The 27,977-nt window shown below is 42.2% G+C and overlaps 3 protein-coding genes across 14 annotated transcripts in view; 1 reads left to right on the forward strand and 2 right to left on the reverse strand.

The window, feature by feature from the left end:
* HOOK1 (hook microtubule tethering protein 1) overlaps nucleotides 1-1,345 on the reverse strand; it is a 28,808-nt gene extending 27,463 nt beyond the window's left edge. Inside the window, exon 1 of the mRNA XM_074875902.1 lies at nucleotides 1,183-1,345. Coding sequence (XP_074732003.1) covers nucleotides 1,183-1,233 — 51 coding nt within the window. The 5' untranslated portion in view covers nucleotides 1,234-1,345. The remainder of the gene's footprint in view (nucleotides 1-1,182) is intronic.
* Nucleotides 1,346-1,495: 150 nt separating this feature from the next.
* LOC141946330 (E3 ubiquitin-protein ligase RNF170-like) lies at nucleotides 1,496-27,830 on the forward strand. Of its 4 annotated transcripts, XM_074875925.1 has the most exons (6): nucleotides 1,496-1,567; nucleotides 3,479-3,688; nucleotides 18,384-18,492; nucleotides 22,892-22,965; nucleotides 23,442-23,552; nucleotides 24,607-25,827. In XM_074875925.1, exons 2-6 carry the CDS (start codon nucleotides 3,671-3,673, stop codon nucleotides 24,910-24,912), a joined length of 618 nt encoding a protein of 205 aa, XP_074732026.1. In that variant the 5' UTR covers nucleotides 1,496-1,567; nucleotides 3,479-3,670; the 3' UTR covers nucleotides 24,913-25,827. The 4 variants fall into 4 exon arrangements, with proteins under 4 accessions (XP_074732026.1, XP_074732027.1, XP_074732025.1 ...); XM_074875926.1 differs by lacking the exons at nucleotides 1,496-1,567; nucleotides 3,479-3,688; nucleotides 24,607-25,827 and adding exons at nucleotides 6,334-6,556; nucleotides 27,717-27,830; XM_074875924.1 differs by lacking the exons at nucleotides 1,496-1,567; nucleotides 3,479-3,688 and adding an exon at nucleotides 6,334-6,556.
* Nucleotides 27,629-27,977, reverse strand: part of FGGY (FGGY carbohydrate kinase domain containing) — a 150,298-nt gene continuing 149,949 nt past the window's right edge. For all 9 annotated transcript variants that reach the window (XM_074875914.1, XM_074875913.1, XM_074875918.1 and 6 more), the window contains one exon: nucleotides 27,629-27,878. In XM_074875914.1, coding sequence (XP_074732015.1) covers nucleotides 27,797-27,878 — 82 coding nt within the window. In that variant the 3' untranslated portion in view covers nucleotides 27,629-27,796. The remainder of the gene's footprint in view (nucleotides 27,879-27,977) is intronic.

Consider the following 27,977-nt stretch of genomic DNA (forward strand, 5'->3'; position numbering starts at 1 on the left):
AACAGAACATTGGAAGGATACAAGGTCACTAAAAGGAAAATGCAGGGAGGGAAAGAAAGGAGGAAGTTGGTTTTCAGTGAATATTGCAGACTTTAACTCATTAAAACTTCTGTACTGTCGTTAAAAAGTAAAAGGAACACCTACTCTGGTAGCTGTTGCTATCACTGTTGCCAGTTTCATTCCTAGATCTCCACAATGTTTCTAAAACACTCCCTTCTTCCCCTGATTTACACTTCACATAGGCAAAACACCTGCTATTTCTAGAGAAACCCTTCACACCAGGTAACTGTGGCCTTCTCTGCCAAGATTTCAAGCAAAAATTCTATTTAGTAGAGCTCACTCTCACCAAAAATATTGCATCAGCAGGACCAGAATGACAGACAAGGAAGCAAAAGAAACTTGTTAAGGACAAGGGATAAAAAGAAAGCAAGCTTGATTGATGAACTGAACAAATATGGTTGGACTTGAGGATCCTAAAGGTCTCTTCCAACCCAAATGATCCCATGATTCTAAATACGTGCTTCCTGCACAGGCAACACCACACGTATTAGGTGAGTAATAAATGGTTTGACCAACTGAAAGCTAGTATAAAACGTTCTGAGGTTTCTGCTCCTGTCAACTCAATCCAAATTAATTGCATATATTTGTTTTTAATTACGGAGCAGTTTCCACATTGAAGCCGCTGCTGGGGACCCACTACTTGCGCCTATAGGATATTCAAACGACCGCATCTACACTTCAAGGGTGCTTGCAAGAACATTTTATGGCTTGTAAAAACACTTGTTTATGGTGCAGGCCCCATTACTGCAGCCGCGCCGGTGCCCAAACCGCCTCCAGCTCCTGCTCACTCACCGCCCGGGCAGCTCTCCCGCCCCTCCAAGCGCCCCAGGGCCGGGCGGGGAGGCCGCCCACCTGCCCCAGAGCTGAGGGGCGCCGAGCACCGCCTCCCCCAGCCTGCGACCGTCGCCCCCGTCCCCACAGCCCCGGTGCGGGGCCAACAGGCGCCCTCATACCGCTCCCGCCGCCGCGCTCCGGGGCTCTGACAGGAAAAATCCCTCATCCTCCCCCCCCCCCGCGCCGCCTCTGGAGGCCCCTCGGGGGCAGCGAAGACCCGCCACCAGCGGGCAGGGAGGAGGGCGGCGGCGCGGCGCGCAGGCCGGAGGGACCCCCCGCGCCACTCACCCAGAGGATGAGGCTGTCACAGAGCAGGAGGTCCGCCGGCTTCGCCTCCATGGCGGCGGCCTCTCCTCCCCGCCGCCCCGCGCGCGGCTACGTAAGCCCCCGCAGCACCGAGCGCGCTGACGTCACAGAACAGCCCGCGCCGCGCCGAGCGGCGCCCACCTCCGCGAGGGGGCGGGGAGCGTGGTCAGGACGGACACGTCAGCGCCCGCCCATGCCCGCCCCCGCCCAGAGTGGCAGCGCCTGCGACCAATCACAGGGGAGGAGGTGTAGCTGTTCGCGCTAATCACGGCGGGGCACTCGTGAGAGGCGGGAAGGTGCTGCTTGGTGGCGGCTCCCCTCAGCGGCTCGCGCTGCTGTAGCCGCTCCCTGCGGTCTCCGGATTGGGGTGCGTGGGCCAGGCGGGAGCGGGTCACCTACCCCCGGGGTGAAGCGTGGGCCGGGGAGCCAGCGGGTGCAGCTTCTGCCTTCCCTCCGCGGCCGCGAGCCCGCACGGGAGGCGCCGCTCCCTCGCCGCTCTCTCCCGACTTGGCGGCCGCTGCCTTCTCCCGCCCTGGCGGCCCGGGCCGCGGCTGCCTGTTGGCTGTCCCAGCCGCTGCCGTAGGCCGGACGGGCCGTGGAGGTCGCGGGGTGAAGAGCTGTTGGCATGGTTCAGACTTACCTGCACCTAAGGTGTAGGTAGGTCGGTGTACCTGTACCAACCATAAATGTTGCTTTCAGAGCAGGTTACAGAATTGCCTAAAAACCCCAACTGTTAAGTGAGGAAAAAATACCAATTCCTTCTTTTGGGGAGGTGAAGGATGGAAAGTGCTTAAGCACGAGGCTGATGAGCAACTTTAACTCTTCTCCCAGAGGTGGGGCACCACACCCCCATCCAACAGTGCAGATGGGAGTGTGAAGGCCTACAGCAGTTTTACCTCCTTTTAATTCATATTGTCATTTTTTTCTTTCAGCCACAGAGGCTGTTTTTAGCACTACCCAAAACCCACCAGAGTCCAGTGTCTCACGGGTGGCAGTCTTCACCCCATCAGCAAGGGGGATGAAGGAGGCCTGACAGCTCAAGGGGCAGCTGCTGACCTGCTCCTCCCCAGCAAGTCTTTCATCCACCTGGCCGTGTGTGGGGCTCGCTGCCAAGCCTCCACAGGCGGCCCTGTAATGACTGCCTGCACAGCACGTCCAACAGCACCAGACAGGCACCATGCACGTTCTTTCATCTTAGGTATTTCACTATGTGATACCTAAAATGTAGGAGCGATGCTTTGATCTTTTTTTTGTTTCAGAAAAAAACACACCAAAATTCTTTCACTTGCTTTCCTCTACTGTATTTGTTTCATAGGAAAACTTATTTGATTAGATCTTGGGTATGGCCAGTTCAGGATCTTCTCTTCTATAATACCCTGCCTCAGACACTCCAGAGAAAAACCTAAGTACCTTACACCAAGAAGATGCGATTACTCTGTCCCTCTGCTGTTTCAGCACAAGAACTTCAGTAACTTTTCCCTCCCACAGCCTCTTACTAATTGATTTGAACCGTTATTTTTTGTTAGCCGATTCTGTTTTATGAAGATTCTTACATTGCCTGTTGTTACTGGAATGCACAGGATGGCATGAAACACACCAGGGTTTAGGTCAGCCTAAGAGTTGACTAAATAACTGGAATAATAGCTGTTACAGCATCATGTGCTCCTCTTTTTTGGCTATTCTACTTTAAGATACATGCATTAATTTTCTGTTATTGATTCTACTTTGACTCACAAAGATTAAAATTGTGGTGGATGATGTGGACAGTATTTACATGACTATTTCCCCTCACAGTGCTGTCCAGAATTGATAAAGGCTCGAGAGCAGACTTGGATTTCTGGAACCCCTTTGTTTCCTTCACCAAAGGTTCTTAAAGAGAATTGGTTGCCATGGAAGATTATCATAAATCCTTATTAAAAATAGATAAGGAATTAAAGGTTTTTACAGCAAAATCCCACAGAGATCTGTGTTAGGATTTGTACTGTTGAGCATGTTAATTTTATTTTTTTAATATTTTTGCTCTTTTATAATTTCTATTAGCTTTTGTTATTTTTTTTTACCACTCTTCATTTGCTTATTGTTTCTCCTTTCTATAATTTTATGTCCTTTCCCTCCTCAGGAAGTATCACATTCTGTGATCTGTGACTTCCTACCAACCTTCCCCAAGTTTCCTACAACCCATTTCATAGAAACATGTAATTCTGCATCTCAACTTCTTGATTTTGTATGCTGTTTCTCTGCAGATTCAACCTCTCACATACTTGCTTTCTTTATACAGTTTCTACAGGCAACTCCCTTTCTTCCTGGGTTTGTGCTACGTAAGCCAAGGAGCAGCAAAAGCCATCTGCTTTCCAGGGAGCATGGAGGCAAGAGCGAGAACGTGGCCAGCAGGACAGAGGCGTCACTAGCCAGGACCCCATCCCACAGTGTCTGAGCAAGGCAAGCAGGGCAGGTCCAGGGTTGTTCGACCATGAGTTCAGATGATCAGGTAAGTTGATGGTGATGAGGTAAGTACAAAGTAAAGCCCAGAAGGCACCCCCACCAATCAGGGTCAGGCCCAGCGAGGGTAACCAGGGTCAGGCACAGTCCCATGATCACTGGGCAGCTGCAGAGTGACCAGGCAGTTCTGAGGTCAAGCTGGGAATTCAGACCACATGTCACAGTCCAGATCAGTGGACTCCACGGCCAGGCACAGGCATGACTGTGACTCAGCTGAAGGCCTAGGGCTGAGCTTAAATAGAGTGCCCCATGGGCAAAGGGTGTGGATGGAGGCACCAAGTGAGGCCATTAAGGTCTATTTGTGCACTCAGGGCCCTGACAACATACTCTGTTTCAGTGTGGTCATCTACCATACACGCAAAAAATACTACAGAGAACAGTTTTCCACTAGAGGGCTACTACCCCTGTTTCAGGGTTGCTCCTCATTCAAAAGCATCTAGAAATTATTCTTCATAAGGGCTGGCTATGCTGGAAAGGTGTTACAGACTGTCAACAGCGCAGGGAGCTTGGCCGAGACCTGTGGGAGAGGCACTCGTTTGAAAGACGAGGCAGGCGGCACAGGTTTGGTAATCTGGGATTATGTCAGAAGAGATTGGCTCAGCCATGCGTTCCTGGCTGTTGCATCCACGTCAGATGCCTGACTCCGAATGATTGAGTGCTCACCCGGATAAACCAGTATTAGCACACAGCAAGGATCTTTCTGAGGAACATTACACTTACAGCATACCGAATTCTACAGAGAAATAAAAAACAAATACATATGGAAATCTGTGCAGCTATTTTACCTCTTTCAAATTGCAGCTGCACAGTGGCATGTCAGGAAGCACTGGCAAGATGTGCTTAGAGTTCAGCTGTGGGGCAGAAGTAGTAAGGAAGGGAAGCTATGTAAGTTTATGTACAGTAAGGTGGTTTGGGGTTTTGGGTTTTTTTTTAAGCCTGGTTAGAAATTTCTTCATGAGCTGCAGCTCACGTGTATGTCTGTCAGCAAATTCTGGTTTTGTGCCAAACAAAGATTATGACCTGTATTGACATTCTAGAAACAGGGAAGACTAGCCTGGCACTCACACCAGGGCTGTGGTTCAATCTCCTAATGTCTAATGTCTGCTGTTACTACATTTTAAACTCAGGTTAAATTACTTCTCACAATAGGAATTCATTTAAAATGCGTTCATTCTTTTTGATAGTGCATCCTTTGCCTTCTTGACAAAGCATCTGACAATCTCTCAGTAAGGGCTGTCTACCTTTCTTAACAAAAAAGAATGGCATTTGCTAGAATAATTTAAATTGCTAGGCTTAAAAATAAAATCTGATTCCTAAATTGGTTGTTTTTTTTATTTTCAGTGGGATTTACATTATTATATCCAGTAATATGAAAAATATTTAGGTCAGGCATTACTTGGTGGCTTGCTCAAGAAAGCTGCATATCCAGACACTTGAGTTTTCCCGTACCTTGTGTGGCAGACATGCATGTCTCTTGTCGTTTAAAAATATTCTTCTTATTGTTGGAAAATCCTCATTTACAGGACTGCATCTAAACGGGATTTTCTAAGAACTTGGGAACAAAGATGTCAGAATGTAAAAATACCAAACAGTGACACTTGGTGGTTAGTTATGTAACTTGCACATTTCTTGCCATTAGAATACAGGAGATGAAAAATGATCCTCAGCTTTTCAATCCTATTTAGTGGCCTGACTGATACAGTTTATGGAAATCTGCACTTCCTGATCACCTTTCAAAAGCTTTAGAAGCATCAAATAAGCCTCAGGATGTTCTGTGGTGCTGAGGCGTATTTGTACTTTTCAGATGCAGAAACTAGAAACTAACCAACTGCCAAAATAAGTGCAGTTAATTGTTACGCAGTACAAACTGATTTGATACCTTGCTGTATTCCCTGGGCCACATGTCCCTTCACGTCCTGTCATAATCTCTTACATCTTCCGGGCATAGACACTCCTACTTCCCTTCGAATCAAGCTCTGTGTCTATTGGAAGTTATTATACTTTCATTAAAAAGGCATTGGCTATCTGTTTATTCTCCAAATGTGGCCAATTTAGATGTTATTATAATCAAATAAAGATTATTCAGCATAACTGAACACCTAAAAATCATAAAATTATGAAGAAAAAAACCCACATCATGAGTGTAATGTGAACTCGCGTTATTTGACAGGCTGAAGATTATCAGTACCTTGCTGGTCTCACGCAGGTTTGTGTTTCCTGATTGCACAAGAGAGGGACCAGGCTTCCAAAAACAGCAGGTCGCTGGCAGTCAGCACTGTCTTGTGATTAGTGCTGTACCCCCGGGGCCTGACGGCTCTTAGAAAGTCACACAAGAGACCTGCGTCAGCTCTAAGAGTCATACCCATTCCCTGTTTACTCCATTCAGCTGTAAAAACGGGGTGGAATGGTTTATTTCATTATTGCTTTCCAATTTCGACATGAATTGCATTTTGCAGGAGTAGTAACTCCCAGAGCAGGGAGTGGTTGAGGTACAGAGAAAACCTCCCCAGAATTTTAAAAGAAGCTGTTTGGGCACATGATACTGGCTTACCTCCTTACTGCTATCTGAGAAAAACAGCTCGAGGAGATGGAAAGAAAGGCTAAAACTGCAAACAGTAAAAAAAGAGAGTCCTGATGGGGTAGCTGGCCATTTCACAGTGTTTCTGTCTATGCTCTTGTATGATTTCTGGCGAGGGCAGGAGGTACTGCTACTGGTGTTCTAGGTAAGGGGAGGAGGAAGATATATAGGGTATGTCTGTATTGCACAGCTAGCCAACAAGCCTGACTCCTGTGCTGTGCTGTGTTTGAAGGAGATCCCATTACTTTTTCTCTGAAGATGTGCTATGGTACTTTCCAGGTCAGTTATGCCCTGAGGGAAATAGGAGCAATGTCATGATGATGAATGTAGAATTTTTCACTGAAGTATCTATTTTGTAAAATACTCTGAAATATTTTGTCTGGCTCTTCTAGGAGATGAAAGTCATTACAATCTATTCGTTATCAAAATAGTAGGAATTCTGGATGTTTTATATGTTAATTCTGAAAATTAATACCTTGCATAAGAGTATATTCATCGACGGAGTCTGGTATTCAGGCTTTTCTGAAAGGTGGAAATATTGTCACATGGAATAAACATCTTCCAAGTATTTTCACATTAGATGGAAATACTTTCATCACTTGAGGCCCTTCTTGGAAGTCACTCAACTATGAGAACACTTGTTTTTAATAAAAGACTATTTAAGCCAGTGGGATTCCTGGAATTCCTGAGCCATTTATGCTTTTCTTTACACTTTTCTTAGTACATCTTAATTCAATGAACATTTTCTTTGATCCCCATGGACTTAATGGTGGTAATAGCCATCCCATCAAAACTGTGAAGGCTTGGACTGGCATTTCTAGTCTGTTTTACAATGAATTTAGTTTTGACTGGAGTAATTTCTGGGGTCCTTGGCAACAGACTTTCAGGTATAGTTCTCTTAGCCCATGTGATACAGTGAGTCTGTATATAAAGTACAAATGCATCTACACCTGTTACTGAATAACAATACTTAGACTATTAGAGTAGTTTCAGAAAAAAATAGCAAGTACTTTTACAAATATCAGTTAAGGTTTATCCTGTGTCCGTGAAGTAAGCACTGATAAACTGAAACAGATGTCACTTTAACAATATTGCTAACATGAGCTATGCAGATCACGTTTTATTACAGAGAATACTAAACTGCGATAGGACTCTATTGTTAATCTCATGTGTAAGACAAATAAACAAAACCTGGTAGGATCCCCATAGACACTTTTTTCTCTTTTATTAGAGAAAGAAGAGAAGGGGAAGGGAGCTGACTGGACAGAGAGGCTGTTGGACTTGGTTTGAAGCAATTAAGTTACTTGCCCTAGTACTCTTCAGAGCCACAGGCTCTGCAGAGATGTGGCTTCTTTTTACATTATATATGTGAGTGTTTCTGACCAGTCCACTGTCTCTAAATTCGCCTGGGGAAAGGAAATTCACTTTGTGGGGTCAAAAAGCAAAAAACAAGATAGACTATATGAGGACTGCCTTAGCTGGTCACTCCTTAAGGGATGAGAAGAGATGAATGCAGAGAGTGATGAGTTATCTCTGCTTTATAACAGGGGGGTAGAGAAAAGATGGAAATAATGCCACAGGCCCAAAAGTCATAATATCTCATTAAATTCCATAAAAAGCTATACTGGAAACAAAGCTGGTCAGAGGTGGAAAACTACCTACCTACATTTATAAAAAAGAGTGTGACCAGACCTTTGTAATTGTACCTTTTGGCTTCATACAGCAGGACAATAAATAGTTAACATCTTTAAGGAATGATCTACCTCAATTACCTCAGGGAAACCTCTCAGAATTGGGAACTTTTATGAACAGAGACTCAAACAGGATAAAATATTTACACTACCACATCTTTACTCCTCAGCAAGCCTTCACTTTGTCGCTGTAACCTTCTCTCCTAGCGTGCTCTCTCACTGCCTCTGTTGTTTCCCTAACATTTGTCAATCTCAAATCTATGCTTTTCTATTTCTGGCTTTTTGTTTACCTTCTCACAGATATCTGCACTTCTATTTTAGTACTCTTATCTCTTTTTCAGCAAACAAGGTCACAAGTGAAAGTGGACTTTGGCAATTCCAGTATTAGCTTGTTGACATGAACTGACATCGTGGAACTGTTTGCGCTGTCATGGTAGCAGCTCCTGGCTTTACAAGTTCACATGTATTAAATTTCTCAGATACAATTTCACAATTTGTGCCCATCACAAAAAATTCAGTACTGGGATATGAACTATGACAGAGACGTATCTGTCACAAACAAATCCACATTCACACTTTTAAATCCTGTTTCCACAGGTGCGTTGAAAAGGCAGAGCAATGCCGTGACTTCTAAGGCACCAGTTTGACAGGTGGTTTTGTGTCCCAACAAGACCATTTGGTTTGTAGATTCCGATCCTGAGAATATCCTTGCCCTCATTTAATATTGTGCACTAAATACGTCCAGTTTTCACCACAGTCTGGGATTACGCCATGAGTAAAGTCATGAGCGTGTTTTTTTCAGGATCAGGGAAATCACAAACTTAATTTCTCAAGAGAAGTAATCCCTTTAGATTGATCTGTGCCAGGGAACTGGTAGGTGGTCTTGCACAGAGAAACTAATTCTGGTAATATCTCTAATATCTCTAAACACAAAGTAATTTTCAAAACTCTATGTTCCATTGTACCTATTATACACCATTACCTTATTATCCAGAAACATTATCATCAGTATAGAAGATTCACTAAATAAAATGTTAATAACTTATTCATTATTTTTAAGTGGAAAATTAACAGCTAAGTTTTTAGAGTATTCCTTTTTCAACATCTGTAAGTTGGTGTGAAAAAATACGAAAAGACATGTTTTTAAGTGGAGTATTTAAATAGTATTCTCTAGTTGAAAAGTCTGTGTTCAACATGAGAAACCCTAGGTGAAAATGTCATAGCTATCACTTGCTATTAAATAGCACAGAAATGTCTAAAACCCAACCACAGCTAGAAAGAGTGGGACAGCTATAGGTATGTAAAGCATAAGATGAATTGTTCTGATTACTCACCACAACATTTATATACTAAATAAGCAAGTTAGCATGCACCTGTCAAAATCGAGTTCAATTTTCCCACCATTTTTATATCAATGTCATTTTTCTTTTTTTTTCCATTGAAAATAAGCTTCAATTTGCCTAAAAATTTTGAACACATTTTCTTTCACATTTTAAGGTTCTCTTGATGTAGCATATTCCAAAGAGTGAAAGCCAACTCCTACAGCAGAGGGGTCGGGCCTCTTTTTTAACAGATTGCTCGCTCTAAGCAGTGCCAGGGAGGTTACAATTATTTTTATTGGCATTTCTAGCAAAATTACATTTTCCACTTGGATCACTTTTTAAGATAAAAGTTATGATTGTCTGATTTTACTAGCCATTGACTTATATTTCCATTTAAAGAGATTTCTCTCTGGCTTTCCTGATGCTTTCCCCTGACAGCTGGTCCGACATGTTTTGCTCTTGCATAGCAGCCAGGTTCACAGCGGTTCCCATCGCTTAGCTCCTCACTTCAGCAGAGCGCTGTGAAGCCTGCCTGTGTAGCCAGCAGCCAGCAGCCACCCCTCTTCCATCCCACAGTGGAATTAGGTCACAGCTGGGACGTGCTGAGAGCACATAATGCAAAACTCCACCTCAGCCAAAAACCCCCTGGTTTGGGTCAAATGCCATAGCCCTGCTCCACAACACTGCCAGGAAGTATTAGATCACATCTTCGTACTTCTCCATCCCATCTTTATACTTCTCAGGCCCAGTTTTTGGTTAGGTAGGCTTTTGTGGAGTAGAAGAGGAAACTTATTTATAAAATTGGGAATTAATAATGCAATAATATGAGTGATTGGCACGAACAGACCTGTTGGCTTTGATGGGACTATTCAACTATGCAAAATAACTCAGGCATATAAGTGTTTGCCAGTTCAAACTCCAAAGCCAGAGTAACAAGCTTATCAGTAAACAATATTACTTGCACTGTAGTTGTGCTCTAAGGCCTCAACCAAAGATCTAGCACCAAAAATGCCCAACCTACAATTAGACAAAATAGATCCAGGATTGCAACTTTCAGGCATGTACAGGGACCAAAAAAGTTAGCAAGGCAGTAGGAATGGCTGGCCTTGGGCAATCATGTTTTTACTGATTTAACGTATAGAATCATAGAAGTTTAGGAGATTTTCTTGTGTCTGTTATCTTTCTCAAAATATTCTGGCACTATGTGAAGGGAACCTTGCTATTATTTAACAGTCTTTCTCTGGCAAGCAGGTATGGTCAAATTCAATGAGTTAAGCCTAATAAAATCTGTTTCCCCGTTAGGGACCGGACTGCAGATTCCTGCTGTCTCGCACCTAGCTGTGCCTGGGGGCAGGGGGAAGTGCTTTGAACTGAGCAATAATAGGTTTAGAGTGTCATCAAAAATGGAACGAAAATCCAGCTTATTGAAACAATGCAGAATTTAGCATCCAGTTTCCAAGACTAGCGTGTCTGTTAGGTAGGGGCTTTAGTGACTGCAAGAGCCATAGCACTATGCATACAGCCCCTGGCAAGGAGAAGGAGATCTCCTGGGCTCATTTCACCTTTACAAAACATGTATAATCTTTTTACTATTATTTAGCTAGAGGGTGGTTCACTGCTCTATTAAAACCATTCAAATACTTTTTTGAGTTAGTACCAATCAAATGGTCGAGTGGCCTAACTAAAATAGAGTTAATGTGTTCAAACCAGTTTTCCAGTGTATAAACATTCCTGTCTAAAAATCACAGGAATAACTGACATCTGTGTTAGCAGCTTTTATGAATTTAACATGTTGAGCAAAGTAGCTGGGAAAAGATTGGAGAGAAAGAACTACACTTAGATATTTGGGGAGTCCATGGGGGTGAGGCATTTTACTAGAACAGCCTGGAGAGGATGCCACTGCTTACACTATGTCAGTTCTCTGGATAAAGAAACGGCTCCAGCTTCTGCATCTGCCAGTCTGGCACCTTTAAGAAGTAATTAAATCACACTGTAGATTTGTATACAGACTTGGATAAATAATAAATGACAGCTATCACACTGGCATGCGAGCACGCATGCATATCCAGGGCAGGAAATCACATACAGTATTTCATTTGTTGCCAATTTATCTGTAACAAAGTGAGGAAGATGCCCTGGGGACTGGTGACTAACAAGGAGCATTGTTTATGCTACAAATCCCATCCGGTTATTAGTCTTTGAAAAGTGCTTTGTTTAGCTTATCTGTGCTTCAGCAGCAGTGCCAGGGGCATTATTTTTGTTCTCAGTGTATTTCTATTCCAATATTACTGACTCCCACTCCACCCCTCCGTAAGAGGTTAGGTGTTACCTGAGGGCTGAAAATTAGGCATGTGCTTCAATGCATTGTCAAATCAGGATCAGGATGGTTAACACTGCACAAAACCGAGCCCTTAACAGGTTTCCTTATTAATTTTGCTGCATTAAATTGGAGAACATCTTTACAGAAATCAGGCCTTTCTTAAGGACCGTAGAGCATGACAAAGAATAAACACCCTATGAAGTATGTATGCCCATCAATTAAAATTATTTTAGCGTGTTAGACTTTCTGCTTAAATGCTACACTTTACTTGCTAACTGGACAATATTGTGTTACACAATCTTATTCTGCAGCTACGCAATTCCACAGTATCACAAGTGTCTGGCAAGTTCTAAGCCTTTTTCACAACAGTACCGATAAGCTGCTACTCTATCAGATGATCAAAATACCTATAGTGTGCCCTTGATCAAGTTAATATTTAAAAATAGTAATGCAATTTTTTTATTAGGTTCAGGTATCTTTTCAGTTATGTTAAACATCTTTTGGGGAGAGAAGATTGATTTAGATATTTTGGAAAGGGAGGGCTGTTGGTTTTTTCCCAGGTGTCCTCTGCTTTTTTAGCAGATTTGCTTTATTTGATGGGAAAAAACCCCAGACATGATGTTTCTTTCAAAACCATAATTTAGAAAACTTTACAGACCCTTGCCATTGGGCAACTAAGTTAATAATTGACAAAGATGCATAGCTGGCTTTAATGAATGATTCCACACCAACGCTGTCAGCTGGTGTAACTTCCTCAGCTCCTCTCACACACTTCTGCCAAGAGGAATGGTAAGCCCAACTTTGTGTAGGTCTTCTGAACCACGGTAGGGAGTATTCATTAGAATGATTATGAATAAATAATCAAAGTATTTATTTATACTTTTAATCATGATTACTTTGGGAAAATTTGCATGAATCAATTTTTCCTTTTAAAATATGTCATATTTTTAATTTGTTTGTGTTTAGGTTAAGTATGTATCGTCAAATAATGAGCTGTCCAGTGTATCCTCCCTGATCACCTTAATTGGCCTTGTAATTGAGACACGGAGCAGCTGCTCACCTATCAAAGGGATCTGACCAAGAGGTCACACAGTATCATGCCTTCCTAACAAGTTTAAACCTCAAAGCAAGGTCTATTTTACTTCTAAATAATGGCACGTGTTCATGGAGAAATGAATAAATGTTCATTAGCACTTCAATCTGCTAAGCGCTTTTTAAACTTTAATTCCTTCTCTTCAAACATGCTGCTCAGAATGGCCTCATCACTGATGCTTTAAAACTAAATTTCCTTGTGGTAAAACTGAAAGATCTTGTGAGCTGAGCTGTGTCACAGAGATAAAGGTTTATACCCAGGAGCTTCTGGCTTCATAAACAACAATCTGATCGCTACTTCACACCTTTGTTCTGTGTGCAAGTATTAAAAATCTATCAAATCTAGTGGCTGTTTTAATACAATACACTTGATTTTGCAAAGTTCTACTAGAATTATTTTCTGAAATGCTCAGCTTTCATTTTAAGCCAAAAGATGTGTTCAGATTTGAAAAGATCTGCTTTTTCTCAAAAATCTGACTGTCCCACAGGGAACTTCTGGGCTTCAACAGCTTCAAAGCCTGGTCCCTGATGAGGTACCTACATGGAGAATTCTTTTGCAGGTCTGACCCCAAGAGTGAGTAACACCTGTGGTGCTCACTGAGAAAGCAATATAAACATAAGGATCTGATTTTAGGAAGACTTAAAACTGTATTTAAAAATAAACATGTAAACTTCCCGTGGTCTTTGCCAACCAGCAAATTTAAAATTTGACATGAAACATTGTTATCCATCACAACCCCTATAACCTTAACATGAGTCTTCAAAAGCCATTTCTGTCATGTGTGAGCATGTATGTCACAGTACCTCACCTTTCTGTCTTCTTGCTAGTTTGTGAAAGGAGGGGAATTCATTTTCCCTCAGTGCTTCTTACATAGGGAGTCACTTTATGTCCATTATGTAATTCTGGTGTGTGGCCTGGTGAAAACTGCTGATGGTGTCCACTGGTGTGGTGGCGAGGGTTTGCTCAACAGTTACGGGGTGGAATCTCTTTGGTCAGTGACTACGCCAGCATTCCCTGTGGGGGTGAAGGCTTTCACCACTGAGAATTAGTTAAAAGGTGACCAGTGCCACTCCTTGAAAATGCCGAGCCCTGCCTGGTTATTTCCAAGAATACTCCTGTGCTCTAGAGAGGGTGCTGGGGCCCCCAGCTTTACAACATGATGGGGTCTTCCTTGCAGATGGTGAGAGTTGAGCCATAACTATGTGTTTAATATTGCTGTTGGCTAGTGGTAGGCATCCCCAGTACTTGGCCTGGGTGATTTAGGTATAACCCTGACATGTCTCAGTCTCCCTCTGGGATGTATAAGGTGCTCAGGAGTTTAACTCTGGACTAGGGAATTCATGGTGGGGGAGATACCCAAAACATAGGTCTTGTGGCACTTAAAATTTGAGGTGGCAGAGTTTAAGGCTTCCTCTGGATCTTTGGATTCTAAGGCTGTTCTTCAGAATAATTTGCTTCTGAACTTTGGGGTTTGGTTTTGGTTTGTTGTTTTTGTGTTGTTGTTTTTTTTATTTTTATTTTTAACTCCAAGTGAAATAAATTGACTTCTCCTGGACTATACATTTTCCATTCCATTCTGGCTGTAGCATGATTCCCAAGAACATATGGGTTAGAAACACCAATATTTTAGCATTTTTAAAGATGATCCTAGACAAAAGCTAGCATTAGGTGTTCAAAATAGCATTAAGAAAATTGTACAGAAAATCTTGACTTGGGTATCTTCCTAGAAAACGACTTCCATAGTCCCCTTTTTACTCATCAAAGCTGCTTTACAGTATCAGTATGGCATTATCCAGGCCTGGGATTTTCAAAGGTGAGATAGGCACCAAGATCCAAATACAAGGCTAAGAAATAGTAGCTTTCATGGGCACTCTCGAAGATTCCAGCCTCAAATGTTAACAGGAATGACAATTTTAATTGTGCTGTTTGTAATTACATTTGAATTACTGTATGAGAGGAAGCTCCCTAAAAATCTGTCATTTTAGGCAAAGTCACACTAAATATTTTATTTTGTTAAGACTGTTTAATGCCATCAAAAACTGAAAGCCTCATGACACAAAATACTAACTGCCATAATCACTACTTCAATCTCTAATTCAATCTGCTAGTTCAAATGTTCAAAGGCTGGCTCAAGATTTTGGAAGGGATAAATTAATTCTGGCAGACTTATAGCTATGTCAGATATCTGTCTTCTCTTTCTATCAGATCCAGCTGGGCGGTCCCCTTATAACCAGGATAAAGCCAACTCAAACACCATTTTGAGTGCTTCGACTCAATAGATCAGAAATTTAATTATGTGCACATGATCTATTAAAAATAAATGAAAGGCTTGGCATGTTTTTCCTAGCCTATCTACCCAGGACAAGGCTAAGCCACCCACATCTTTGCTAAAGGTGACCACAAGTGCTCTATTACTTGCCCCAAATGCTCTATTACTGTCAGAATGGCCATACCAGGACAAAGCAGGGCCATCTTGCCCTCTCGGCAGCAATCGATGCCTACAGAAGAATAAAGGAGCATTAATGATGCTTCCCCAGAACACTCTTCCATTCTCTAGTGATTTATGGTTCAGGAACTTCCTCAGTCAGAGGTACTGCCTTTGCATTTAATAGTACTTGATGCCCAGTACCTGTTGAACTCAGAAATTCCTAGCATCCATAAGAATGTCCGCTGCTTAATGGTATATATATATACAGTTGTATATATACTGTAGATTTTTTTTGTCTGAATTTGCCACTTGCTGGTCATACTGCAAAAGCTGATTGAGTTTCCTGCCTTGCTTTATTCAGTAGGAGAAAGATTACAAGAAAATAAAAAATGCTGTTTCACAGTACTGGATTTGAATAATTTTTCTTCACCATATACATGCACTCTTCACCTAGTGTTGTTAGTACAGGATCATTGCCTAGTTCTTTGCTCTAATTCATGGTCCTAACTCTAACTCAAATGCTCTGAGCTTGAGCATTTTCAAGGTCTCAACAGGAGCCTGCACTCAGCTGACGAGTCTCCAGCCCCTTCGCGTGGTAGCCTACCTCAGCAGCCAGAACTGCTATCACACACACGGCAGCACCCCAACATTCCATTTTCCTATTTTCTGAACAGCACAAACTCTGTTTCTGCAGACTCGCTCGTGTAAGTCAGCAGAAGATGAGTCATCTGGAAAAAAACTATAATCATTTGTCCCCTAGGAGTCATATAGTGAGTTAATTATTGTACAACACATTCTAATACAAAATACACAAGCGGTTTCAACTTCTTGAGGTTGCAAAGGGCAGGAGAGCTTTTCAAAATTTCCATCGGTTATGGTCTGGGAATGCTGGGTTTCCCTTGACTCAGTATCTATTGCATAATCAGAAACACATTTGGTTCCTTTTGTTGTATGAAACAAAGCTAGAGAAATGTGTGTGTTATTACTTTGCAAAAATAAAGAGTAGATACCTAAGCAGCTTATGTCATGTATGCAGTGTTTATAAACACAACTGCTCTGGGGCAGTTCCTCAGCTGACGAAAACTATTACAGCTTCTGTCAGTTGAAATAATCATCTTCTGAAGCTGCAAATACCCCATCGGTACAGGAATGTGATGTGCCATAGGAATTTTAGGTAGCATTGTGTTAAAACTGCTTGCCTGGAGTTCACCTGTCAGTGTACTGGACTTGAATCGATCATTGTTGTGTTGTAGTTATTCATATCCAGTCATGCCAGCTTTGTTGGGCTATTGTGTGGTTGTTATCTCAGCAGGAGATAATCTTATCAGTGCACAGAGAGGAAAATCTGAAAACAATGTAAATGCCTTCAGCATCTGAAATTTTTCTGTCGAGAATCAGAAACAAATACATTCGTAACTTCACGAACAGTAAAGGAGAAAGACTTTTTCCAGTAGCTATGGCACGTTGTTTTAAAACCTCCAGTTCTTATTAACAGATCCTCACTACAGTAAGGAAGGAATGGTATTAAAGGTGCTGTTTTAAAATTACGAATTTGGTGAACTCATCATTTTAGACACGGCTCTGGCAAGAGACCCGGTTTCCTGAACACTCCTTTGGCAGACCTACATGACAAGTTCTCTCTTCTTTCTTGGGATTATTACATTAGAAAAATTAATGACTTAAAAAGAAATCTTTCTCTGTTGTCAAACAAGCTTGAATCTTCACAGTCACTCTGGATCTTCCAGTATTTCACATGCAAAATATAGAACCTATTGCATCTTCTCTTTATAAAAACTTCTAGAAATAGGTCAAATACTTGTAAGTGTATTCATTGATCTGTCATGTAGACAGGTGCCAATCGGGTATTTGAAAAAACAGTAAGCAATCCAAATTGGGCAACAAGGGACAGGAAGCACACAGTGGTACTGGAATCCCAAAGTATGCCATCATCTCAACGGGGTCCTTACTTCAGTAACGGACAGATAATACCCAGTCCATATAATGCTGGACCTCTGCGGTCATTAACAAACATGTGAACTTCATCATTTTTTGATCCAAATACACAATAAAACTGTAATTGAACCTTGCTAAACATGAGCAGGCAGTGGAGGACAGTCATTAACCTTCAAGACTCTGCCTTACAGTGAAGGAACTTCCTCAGAAGCTCTCTCCCAATTTCAGAAGTGCCCCTCTGTTTCCAGGACAGATGGGAATGTTGAAATAACTTTATCTCAAGAAAGAAAGGACACTAACCACATTATTATTACATTTGCTTCAAAGACTGATCTCATTGTGGTTACAGCAATCGAACATATGGTCAAATGTTAAGTTTCTCCATGATGTGCTAAGATGAAGTAGGCAGGTCCATCATCCATTACAGACTGACTCATGCACCATAATAAAGGTAGCAGAAACTTTCAGTGTGGTAAGGAATCAAGTAAGAACAGCTATTTTATCTCTCACTGTACCCAACCCCACAGAGATTAATATATTGACAAATAGACTTTTACTGCTTAGAGGCAATGATTTAGGAGCAAAGATTGGAAGACCAACGTACATCCTTCAGCCTTTCCCCTCCAGAAGTATGATAACACACTTTGGATTTCAAAATGCCTCTTTTGCATTTCAGAGGCTTACAGAATTCTTATCTTCCCACTCTAAAAACAAAGCTCAATATTATTCTGAATTATAGACTTTGACAAGCAAAGGGAAGGATTGTTTGGAAGCAGTTTATTTACTTAAATAGAGGGAGTCTTTTTGCTACGTAGACTAGAGTACACACTAAGGATACCACTCTGCCACCCAAGGAAGGCACAGAATGCACTCATCTTTATTTCAGTACATTTAAGTGACAGACATGACTACAAAGGAGGAGGAAAAAGATCCAGAAGTGACTGAGGCAGAATTTGGGTGCTGTCTGTCTAATAACAACAGCTAGACAAGGCAGTGGTGCCAACTCGACTGGCTTTCAAAACATAAATATTATCCAGTAGTGTGTGGATATATCACCAGAAGCAGAAACATGGCATCATGATCTTACCTCTGACACTGGTTCTTTCTGTAGGATTACACAAAGCACTTCATTTCTTTGTGCCTAATTTTCATTATCTGCGGAGGTAACCATTAGTTATGTGTGACATCTGTACTTAGTTTCTGTGACTCTCTGCTAAGCATAGTAAATTATTATTAATGAAGTGAATATGTCAATCAAAACAGTAATTTATTGAAGACTCTCTACTACTTCTCTTCCAGGAATCACTCCAAATTTGGCAACCTAGTAATCACAGTGACTTCAGCTGCCCCATCTGTCTCCAGACAGTTACCCTCCCAGTAGAAACCAACTGTGGACATTTATTCTGCGGTAAGTGCAGTGCTTATACAGGTCACTAATAAAGCAGTCTCCTTACAGAAACCCCAGGTCCTGTGTAAGCACGAGGACCAAGCCTTTCTCCCTGGAATTAACGTAAGTGCTCTCACTAGCAGCAAGAGAAATCCCATCTTTACATCCCCCCAAAAAATCAGTATTTTTATGTGCTCATTGCTTTCACGTCTACAAAGTGCCACTTTTGAAATGCCCAAGAAGTCTTAAGACAATGAGATGTGACAGATCATCTCACAGGATAGTGTTAAATTACAACACAAACTCATGGAATGGATAAAGTGCACCAGAAAATCACGCAATTTGTATTCAACTATGCAAAAAACCAAACCTGTTATAAAAATCAACAGTCTAATAATCGTACAGTTTGTAACTCTGAAAGCTCAAGATGTAACAAGCATGAAGTCTTGTCTTCAAGCATGAACTCACTTCTGGGAAAACAGCTTGTCTTTTTAATCGACAGCACAAAAATCCAGCTATCCCTTAAAATTAATTCTGATTGTATTTATATTGGTGAAAATTGGGAGTAAGACACACTGGGCTTAGGTCTGATTCTGTTCCACAGACTTGCTTCCCATGTGAAATATTTGCCTAAAATAAAGCAGAAGTGATCTAGAGCAAGAAGGCATAATTACATTGGTTTGTAGTCCTGTAAAAGCTCTCTAAACAAAGAAAATAAAATAAGTGGAAGTTACATACTAAACAATTCAAAAAGTGAGTTTCTAGTCATGTATAAACCTTCTTTTAACGTGTTTATTGTTTTTTAAGTAAATCCATGTGGTCATACAGGGGAAAAGTATTCCAAGACCTCTCAGCATGATGCATGCTCAATAACTGTTTATTCCAGCCCAGGGTCTGTCTTAACAGGAAGGGGACAGACCCAGATTTAGAGGGTCCTTCTGTCGAGGCTGCCCGTGGTGTGGTCTCCTGTCCTCCCCCCATGCATCTACAGTCACTGGATAATCTAAGTAAAACCATAATTCTCTGGATAAACGTGTCTGCTAAATGCCTTCTTTGAGGCTGCTAAACCATATGGTTAGGATTACAAAATTAAAATAAGTTTTCAAAGGGAATACAAGGATGAAGCACAGACTAGTGGAGGGAGTTATGTTCATAACTGCATTTATAAAGGGGATTTCAGGCATTTTAAGGCCCACACTGAACACTGCTAGAGCCAGCGTGAGCGCTGTACCCGCTCTCACAGGCAGCAGGATGAGGCCACCAGCGTAACGGGACTGAACACTGTTTCTCTCAGACCTCTGAGGTGCATCGTCCACTGAATTTGCGGGTGAAGTTTACAACCTCCCCGCCCCAGCTGCTTATCAGGTTCCTCACCGAATGCTGTCACCCCCACAGCAGGGTGGGCAGCAGAGACCTGCAGTTCATGATCTGATGAGCCTGAAACTGCCCCTGAAGGTACCTGGGGGCCGCTGTGCAGCACGAGATGGGTGATCTCTGGCAGAAGGGCAGGCAGGCAGCTGCAGGCAGCGCTACCTGGTGCTGCAACAGCCAGACACACCAGAAGACACTGGGCAGAAGCAGAAAGCTCCTTCCTACTGCTCTGGCATTTCACAGAGACCTTAAAGCAACCCGGGTGCTATTTACAAGCCATTTGCACCTTTTTTCACCACCTAAGAGTGTTATAAAAAGACCCAAGCATAAATGAGAACAAGGGACTGTGCTGTTAAGACTGGTGCAATAAAAGCACATTTTTATCTTTAGGAAGTGTCATTTTTCTCCAGATTGAAATGATGCTCACACAGCACAACTCACCACCACTGCCACTATCTCCATCCTCTGAAACCACAACAAATCAGTGGATCGCCAACAGCTAGGGACGCTTTGTGGGGCTCATCTACCCCATGAGTGACACCATTTAATACTTAAGGTTGTTTCATGTTTTTGTAACACTGTTTTATAACACACAGGAAAAGGATGCTTTGAATATAACTCGCTCCAGGACAAACAGTAAGCATATGGCCTCAAAACGTGTTTCAAATAATGTCACAGTAGTTATAGTTTCAAGTACAAAGACAGACATAACAACAAAGATCACCAACGTTCCTCTTTCTCTGGCCTGGTTAATTTTCCCTTTTCCATCTGTGAATATTACAGTGATATGGACTTGATTTTTATTTTATTTTGAGATCTGCAGAGGAGACATACCATATACAAGCTTGGTATATATTGTTATCGTTAGCTGTATATATTTAGTTAGGCTTTACTTTCCTCAAGTACATCATCATCTACACTCTGAAGCATTGATTCCAGTGCAATGCATTATGTATGTTATGACTATGTTTATATAGTAGAAGCTGCCTCTAACGTCTGTTTTTCATGTCTTAAACCAATAAAACTTTACATTGGGCTTATCAAAACCATTCTGTGTAGATCTAAGTCTGTTGTGACTGAAATCAGTAATAAAACTTCTCTTGATGCCCTGTGGAACGGAGCTAAGGCAACACTGAGCGCTCTTAATAAATTCCGCTCTGGTAGAAGTTTTATTTAAAAAATGTGGTCAACCCAGCACTTTTAAAGAAGATTAATGTGGACTTATAAAAAATGTCTGATTTTATTATTAGTAGTAATTCATACAGTTTGTCCCGAAGTTTTCCTTTTCAGCTTCAGTTTAAACCATATGTTCAGGAAGTTCAACTGAAAAGCGATCCTTGAGCAATATTATTTTTTTCTAATTAACAATAACCGCAGAGGTATTTTAGAGAAACCTACAGATCCCTCAGAAGGTTGTGTAGCTGGCTAGATTAAAATAGGATTTTGTCTATTTTATGAAAAATGCACCGAAGTACAAATAGGTCAACTGCAGACGAGTCCGTCCTTTCCTGTTCTACTAAACAAAGGATTCTGCATGCAGCAAATTTTAATTTCCACGGGGTTCTTTTTTGAAAGCCACTGAAGAACTGTGGGATCCATCAGTGCCCCGCCATCGCCACCGGGACTGAGCACAGGCACAGCAACACAGCTGTGTGGATCTGGGCCCAGCGGGTCAAAGCGGTTCCTGAAGTCAGGTGTGATGTTGGTAAAATGCAAAAGTTCAGGCTGCCAGGCTGAGTTTATACATAGCCCACGGGATTTAGACTAAACAGAAGCCCTGTGCCCAGCCAACGGCTCTGTATATGCAAACAACATAGAAGAGTCATAAAGAAAAACCCTGCACTCAAATGAAAACAAAAGTAAAATGCACAAGTTGGAGTGAGTTCATAGAAAATAACTTTGGGCCAAATTTAACATCCCTAGTCCTAGTATATAACTGATAGCATCATGAACGTTTTTATACTTGATTTCCAACACAGTTTCTCCAATATTCCCCTTTTCAGTAACAACAGACAAAGTAAGTCTGGGTGCAGAAGAACCCTGAACTGAGGGCTCCTGAAGACTTCTTGGTATAATACTGCTTACAAGAAACTACTTGCTGGTTATTTTTAAGAACAAAGAGCATTGTTCAATTCAATAAAACAATTCCATCAAAATGGCAGCACAGACTTCTGCTTCTGTTTTCACTGGGGTCCTTGTCAAATTTGATCAGTTTAAATGTTGAGAGATTATTTTTTTCCTGACCTGTCACACCACACACTGCGCCCGGGAGCTGAAAGTCAAGCTGTGCTGCTTCTGATTAGATGCTGTTTACGCTTTGCTGTTTTCGCTGTCAGTGCCAGCACTGCCGTTGATGTATGTCAGCCACTGCTGTCAGTTATACATGTCATCTGATCTTACTGTCCTCAGACTCTGCCCTCCTTCACACCTGAGACCTTAGTATAAGAAGAGATGGTGTTGTATTTGGAAATTAGTTAGCAGCTTTCTGGGTAAGAAGGATCAAAAAGAATACAACTTGCTCTTCCAGAGCTATGCAGTTCCAGAAGGGTAACCGAGTTGACATACCGTAAGGGAGGGGAGCAAACTGACAAAACAGCCCCATGTATGACAGTTCGTCACCCAGCTCTGTGGTGTGCCACCAGGAGCATCCCCCGGCCCTCCCTTGGCTGCACACCTTGGTTTATTTGGGATAATGGGGCCTCATCATCCGTAAAAGCCCCGCTAGCTCTGGAAGGTGCCTGTATTCCCGAGTGCTTCAACCACAGTCAGGGGAGCTGCAGGAGTAGACGCTAGCCACAGGAGAAGAGACTGAGTCAAAGTCTCCCTTAGAGGGTCCCTGTTTCTCCGTGCATACCAGTGTGGAAGAGTGAAGGCTCCATTTTTGCGCGGTCACTTCGCAAAGTAAAACCACGTATTAAAATGAAGGCAAAGAATTACATTCATTTTCACAGTCAGTTGTAGGAAGAGGGTTCATTAATCCTGCTAACTTCCTTGTAAACATTAAATATCGTCATTTCATGTATCTTAATTTTTTTTTTTTTTTTGGTAGGTTCCTGTCTGATCACATACTGGAAGCACAGTCCCTGGTTAGCAGCAATAACCTGCCCTCTCTGCAGACAAAAGGCAAGACTCACCTCCATCTGCATTATGAGACATACAAAATTACAAGCTTGAGCTCTTAGGATCAACTTTATTTATCCTTTAATTTTCCGTAGCATTTCAAAACGCACTTAGACTTGAATGACCCTGCAGCCATTTGCATTTATCATTTGACACGTCATATCAGGCAACTCTGTGCAATATTAAACAGGCCTCCAGCATTTTACTTCTCTGTAGTTCATTGAATCTCTGGGATATCCATAAAAAGCAATATGGAAGCTCCTAATCTCATCCGACCCTGGTCAGAGGTGCCTGTTGTACTGGAAGGGTGGATGCAGGTTATAAAAAGGAAATGTTCTTGCTATTGTGGAGCTGCTGGCGCTGGACAAAGGTCCAGTTGCGAGAGAGAGACTGTGGAGAGACACCTACTACAGAACACTGTCCTTTACACTGGAGAGTAAAATACACCGTGTTAACGCCAATCTTCTTTTCTTATGAAGGTGGTTCTTCTGGATAACGTCTCATGTGAAAAGCAACAAGATGAGCCAAGTAAACAAATTGTACATGACATTAGAGATTACAACAAGCGTTTCTCGGGGCAAGCTCGACCTGTAAGTATTTATAAATCTACACTTACCCAGCTAGTAGTGCGTAACACATCGAGGACTGAGGGACCCAGCAATGAAAACTTGTTTGTATCATCACGTGAATTACCTTTCCGTGCGCTTATTGGCGATACCCTCATGGAAGTGCTACCATCCACTGCTGGGTCCAGCACCTTCCAGTAAAGGTGCTGCTCTGAGTCCTCCTGCAGCCATCCTGGCAGGGAGGAGAAAGCCATCTGGGATGAAATACAGGAAGCAAAGCAGAACTAGAGATGGTCAGGCTGGAACTTTCAAGTATGAACTCAGATTTGAACTCCAGGATTTTAAGTTGCCTCTAAAATTTCAAATCAGATTCCAGCTTAGAAAGCAGTTGGTTTTCTTCCCCACAGGTATTGCCAAATTCAAACAGTCCACACTGGCTCTGCACTTCTTAAAGCTGGAATCCCAGCTGGTACAGAGACATGACGGGCAGTGGAAATGCTGGGAAAGATGAGGGCTGAAGCCACAAGTGAGGCCCATTCTTGACAGGGTGTGGAATATCACCAGAGCAAACCTTCCTCTCCTGTCACATCCCGGTGGGGGGCCTGAAGGGACTGTGGAGTCTGTTTCAATCTACAGACTAAACTAAGCACTGTGGAGGAGAATATTATTTTTCAACCCAACAAACTAGCATTAATGAAGAGGAATAATCACTCAGTCCTATGGTTCCTGTCCACTCCAAGGCGAGACTTGAGGCCATGTTTTCACGCATTCATAGCCACAGTTGATGCCAGAGTTTAAAGACAGGCATATACTCGGTGCAGCCATTAAGGCCCAGTTTCCAAAAGCATTCGATGTCAAGCATAATACTTTCTTTTCAAAGTGCTGGGGCAGCAGGGATTCCTTTTAGAAGTGTGACTCTAGATACCGCAAAATAATTGAACAGCGTAGGTGGATTTGGACAGCACAGAACATTTCTGCATTCAAAAGATCTGAATCTAAAAGTGCTTAAGAGACACACTGAGCTGAAAGAACTGCATGCATCAGAAGGCACGATAATGTAACTCATCCGAATCTTTAGTTTGCAGATTACCTTTATGACATGCCGTTATTCCTGACTCTTGCCTTGCGAGGAATCTTCACCTGGGGTGGTCTCGTATGGATTTTTTTCCTAAGAGTTGCTGTTTGCTCCTTCGGAACAATCATATGCTTCTCTTCTCCACTTGACACGAAGCCTGGGCCTCTCTGTAGGACACTTGGAACAGCTGATGACATGGTGGTTGTTTCCCTTCTTTTAATTTGCATGATAAACATTTGTCAGCAAATTGCATCTAACGGGGTAAATATGGCAAGATCTGCTGCTCAGAGCGTGCTGTCAGAGTCCTGACTGACTTAAACTTGGATTCCTTGGTCAAACTTCATCAAGCGAGGACAGGCTTCGCTTTGATTTGGGGCAGCGTATGATGGATTTGTCATTCTGCTGCTGACAAAGGCTGAAGCAGGACTCGGCAATACCTGGCATGGCCAAGTGATTCGATGCGCGAGCGCTCACGCGGCGACTTTTACACTGTGTACTCGCTAGCCTCTTTCATGCTGCATTTTTCTGTAACTTCTCTTTATACAAAGTGCCTGAATTGAAAAGGCCTAAAGCTACGAACAGAACTTAAAATTACAACGCCAGTCAACTTGCAGTTGAAGAGTTTTAGAGCTCACATCCACTAGAATACGGATATTTTTACAGCTCTGCAACGAGTACAGTCCTGATTTTAAAATGGGTAATATGAAACTGGTAGGAACACTGGCTTGGACCAAAAATGCAACTATAAAATAGAAGTATGACAAGGGAAGAAAAGCATTAAAAAATCATGCAAGAAATGTGAACAAATCTCTGTGTAACTTTCGCGTAAACCTGTGCAACGTATACAGCTTCCTTGACCTTTGCGCATCTAAGCTTTAACAAAGCCAGCATGACGGTTTGTTTCCTTTCTAGACTCCATACACTCCTTGTGATTTCCTTGTAAGTCTTGGTACCAGTTCAGCCCGAGAGATCAAGGCCAATCTTATGATGATGATATAAATAGCAGGAAGTTTATGGGAAGTTTGCTGAAGTTAGGGGGGCGGGTGCATGTCTGTGTTGAGCTGCGAAGAGTTAAAAATGCTGGTACAGTGCCAGACAACCCTACACATCTGTCCCGTGTAATCTGTACATTTGCTATGTACTTGGAGTCAGTGGACTTCATTTTTACATATGAATTGTATATTAAAATATATTAAAGGGTATGAATATTTATTGTTTACAATACCCTGGTCTCCAACTGTTTTTCCCTTCTACATATTTTCAGCTGACATATTTTACTGTGCCCTTGAATTGTAAGCTATGATATACCATTATGTTGCAGTCGTTTTCTTGCTTGTTATACTCTTTGTTATGAAGTTTCTTCATTTTATTCCCATCAACCTTCATTGTCTTTAATTATGTCCCTGAACTTGTAAGGCTGTTTCTCTTAACAATGGGTACTTTGGAAATGACAACAATTGCTTTTCCATGAACTACAAGGCAGGAAGTGCATTGTTTCTTTAAAAAAATTACCAGATGTTTTTGAGTGCTGACTACCAACATAAAAAAACCCAGAAACTACTTTTTTTCCAAGTTCTCTAAGTGTAATTTTGTTATTGTGTAACTTCTGTTTGCATTTAACTGGGAATTACAGCTTATGCCAATACTAAAGAATGGAATTTCTCTCAAGTGAAGTGTATAAAGCTGGAGTCCATCTCTGCGAATACCGACCCCGTGGAAAACAACTGGAGGTTGTTTCTCTTGCATAATACAGGCTCACCAAGAGGGTGGCGGTTCACAGCTTGAGGAAAAGAAGGGTTCTCATGAGTGACTTGTAAGAGCTGTAGTTGACCTGAATATGCTCTTCTGTCACCCACTTCTTAATCCTCTCCTTCAGCTGGGGACCCTGGTTTTACTTTTGAAACAGAACAGTATCTTTTATGAAGAAGTAACAGACAAATGGCACAGAAAGACAGAATTTCTGAGAGCATTTCACTGAAGGCACTGGCAGTGTTTGGATCTTGCAAGATCAAAACAATTTGTACCGTCAGAGGTGAAACATTTCGGCTGTACACAACCAGTGTCCAAACTCTCTCCTTTGTTATGTCATGACCTGTCGTTGCGAGCGTGGCAGTACCTTGTAGGACTAACCAGGGCAGCCTTCAAAATCACCTGTGAACACGTAAAAGCCTTTTGTTGACTGGACTTGGCCAGCAGGCAGCCAGGAAGGTTTCTGAGCCTTGACAAATGCAAGTCTAAGGAAGGAAAACCCTTTCTCTCTCCCCTGCGATCCCTGTACCTGCTGTGGCCAAGTTCAGCTCTGAGCTGGCCGGCTGTGTAGACACGCAAGCTCTGAGTTGGGTCTGGCTTAAGCAATGAGATGAGAACGGACAGGGAGAGCGGGGCCATTTCAGGGCTGACTCCCCGCGAGGCAGCTGGCAGGACAGAAGGAATGCACCTGCATTATGAACATATTTTCAGCAACTGCATCAGCTCAACCTAGTCTTTCAATGTCAACAGTGGGCCGTTTCACATCTGCACTGCGATTAATGCACACTGAGGGTGAGTTACTTCCAAAACACAAAATGGCACAAATTACTGGTAGCAAAATAACTGCGCTGCAAAAACAGAGACTGAAAAAAGAGAGCGGGAAACAGAAGAAAACAGGGAGAAAAAGACTGCACAGCTGCAAAAGTGATTCTTAAGTATCAGCCACCAAAGAAGTACTATAATCAGAGTAAAAACAAAAAAAAACAAACGAAACTTTCCAATGGAAATCATGTTTGGGTCTTAGCTGTAACAGACAGTAAAATTAAAAGGACCATGTGGGTTGCCAGGTGTAGTTACCTGTGAAAAACACGGCAAAGGGCAGCGCTTCAGGTCCACCTGAGTGAGTTAGGTCGTTCCTTGTGCTGTTCCTGCTTGCGGCCAGCCAAAATACTGGCACTGGGGTACCCGCGGCTGGTTGTCTTGTCTTCTCTGACTGGAGCAAATGATTATTCCTTGTCCCTGAGGTGCAGGGATTTTTGACAGAAAATAACCAGTGTTTCACAGTGAAGTGAATGTGGTTTATTTCTCATTAAAAATTAAAATGTACACTTTAAATTATAAAAGCATATTTTTACCATTCACAGTACAGGAAGAAGAGATTCCCCTCATTGTAAATATCTGGAAATTCGTTATCCCTGCTGTTCCCAGATTACGTGACTCTGGATTAGAAGCTGTTCATGATGGAGCGGTACTCTCGCTGATGTTCCACAAGCTTCAAAAACACTTTGTATTTCTTGTCATAAAATCTGTACGAGAAAGTTAATTTCAACAAAACCAGAGATTTTAAGATTTCAATCCCCTGTAACATGTGGGTGTACTTCCTTCGCTTCGCATCAAAGCAGCTT

This window comes from Strix uralensis, chromosome 8 (assembly GCF_047716275.1).
Source record: "Strix uralensis isolate ZFMK-TIS-50842 chromosome 8, bStrUra1, whole genome shotgun sequence".
NCBI classification, from domain to species: Eukaryota; Metazoa; Chordata; class Aves; order Strigiformes; family Strigidae; genus Strix; species Strix uralensis.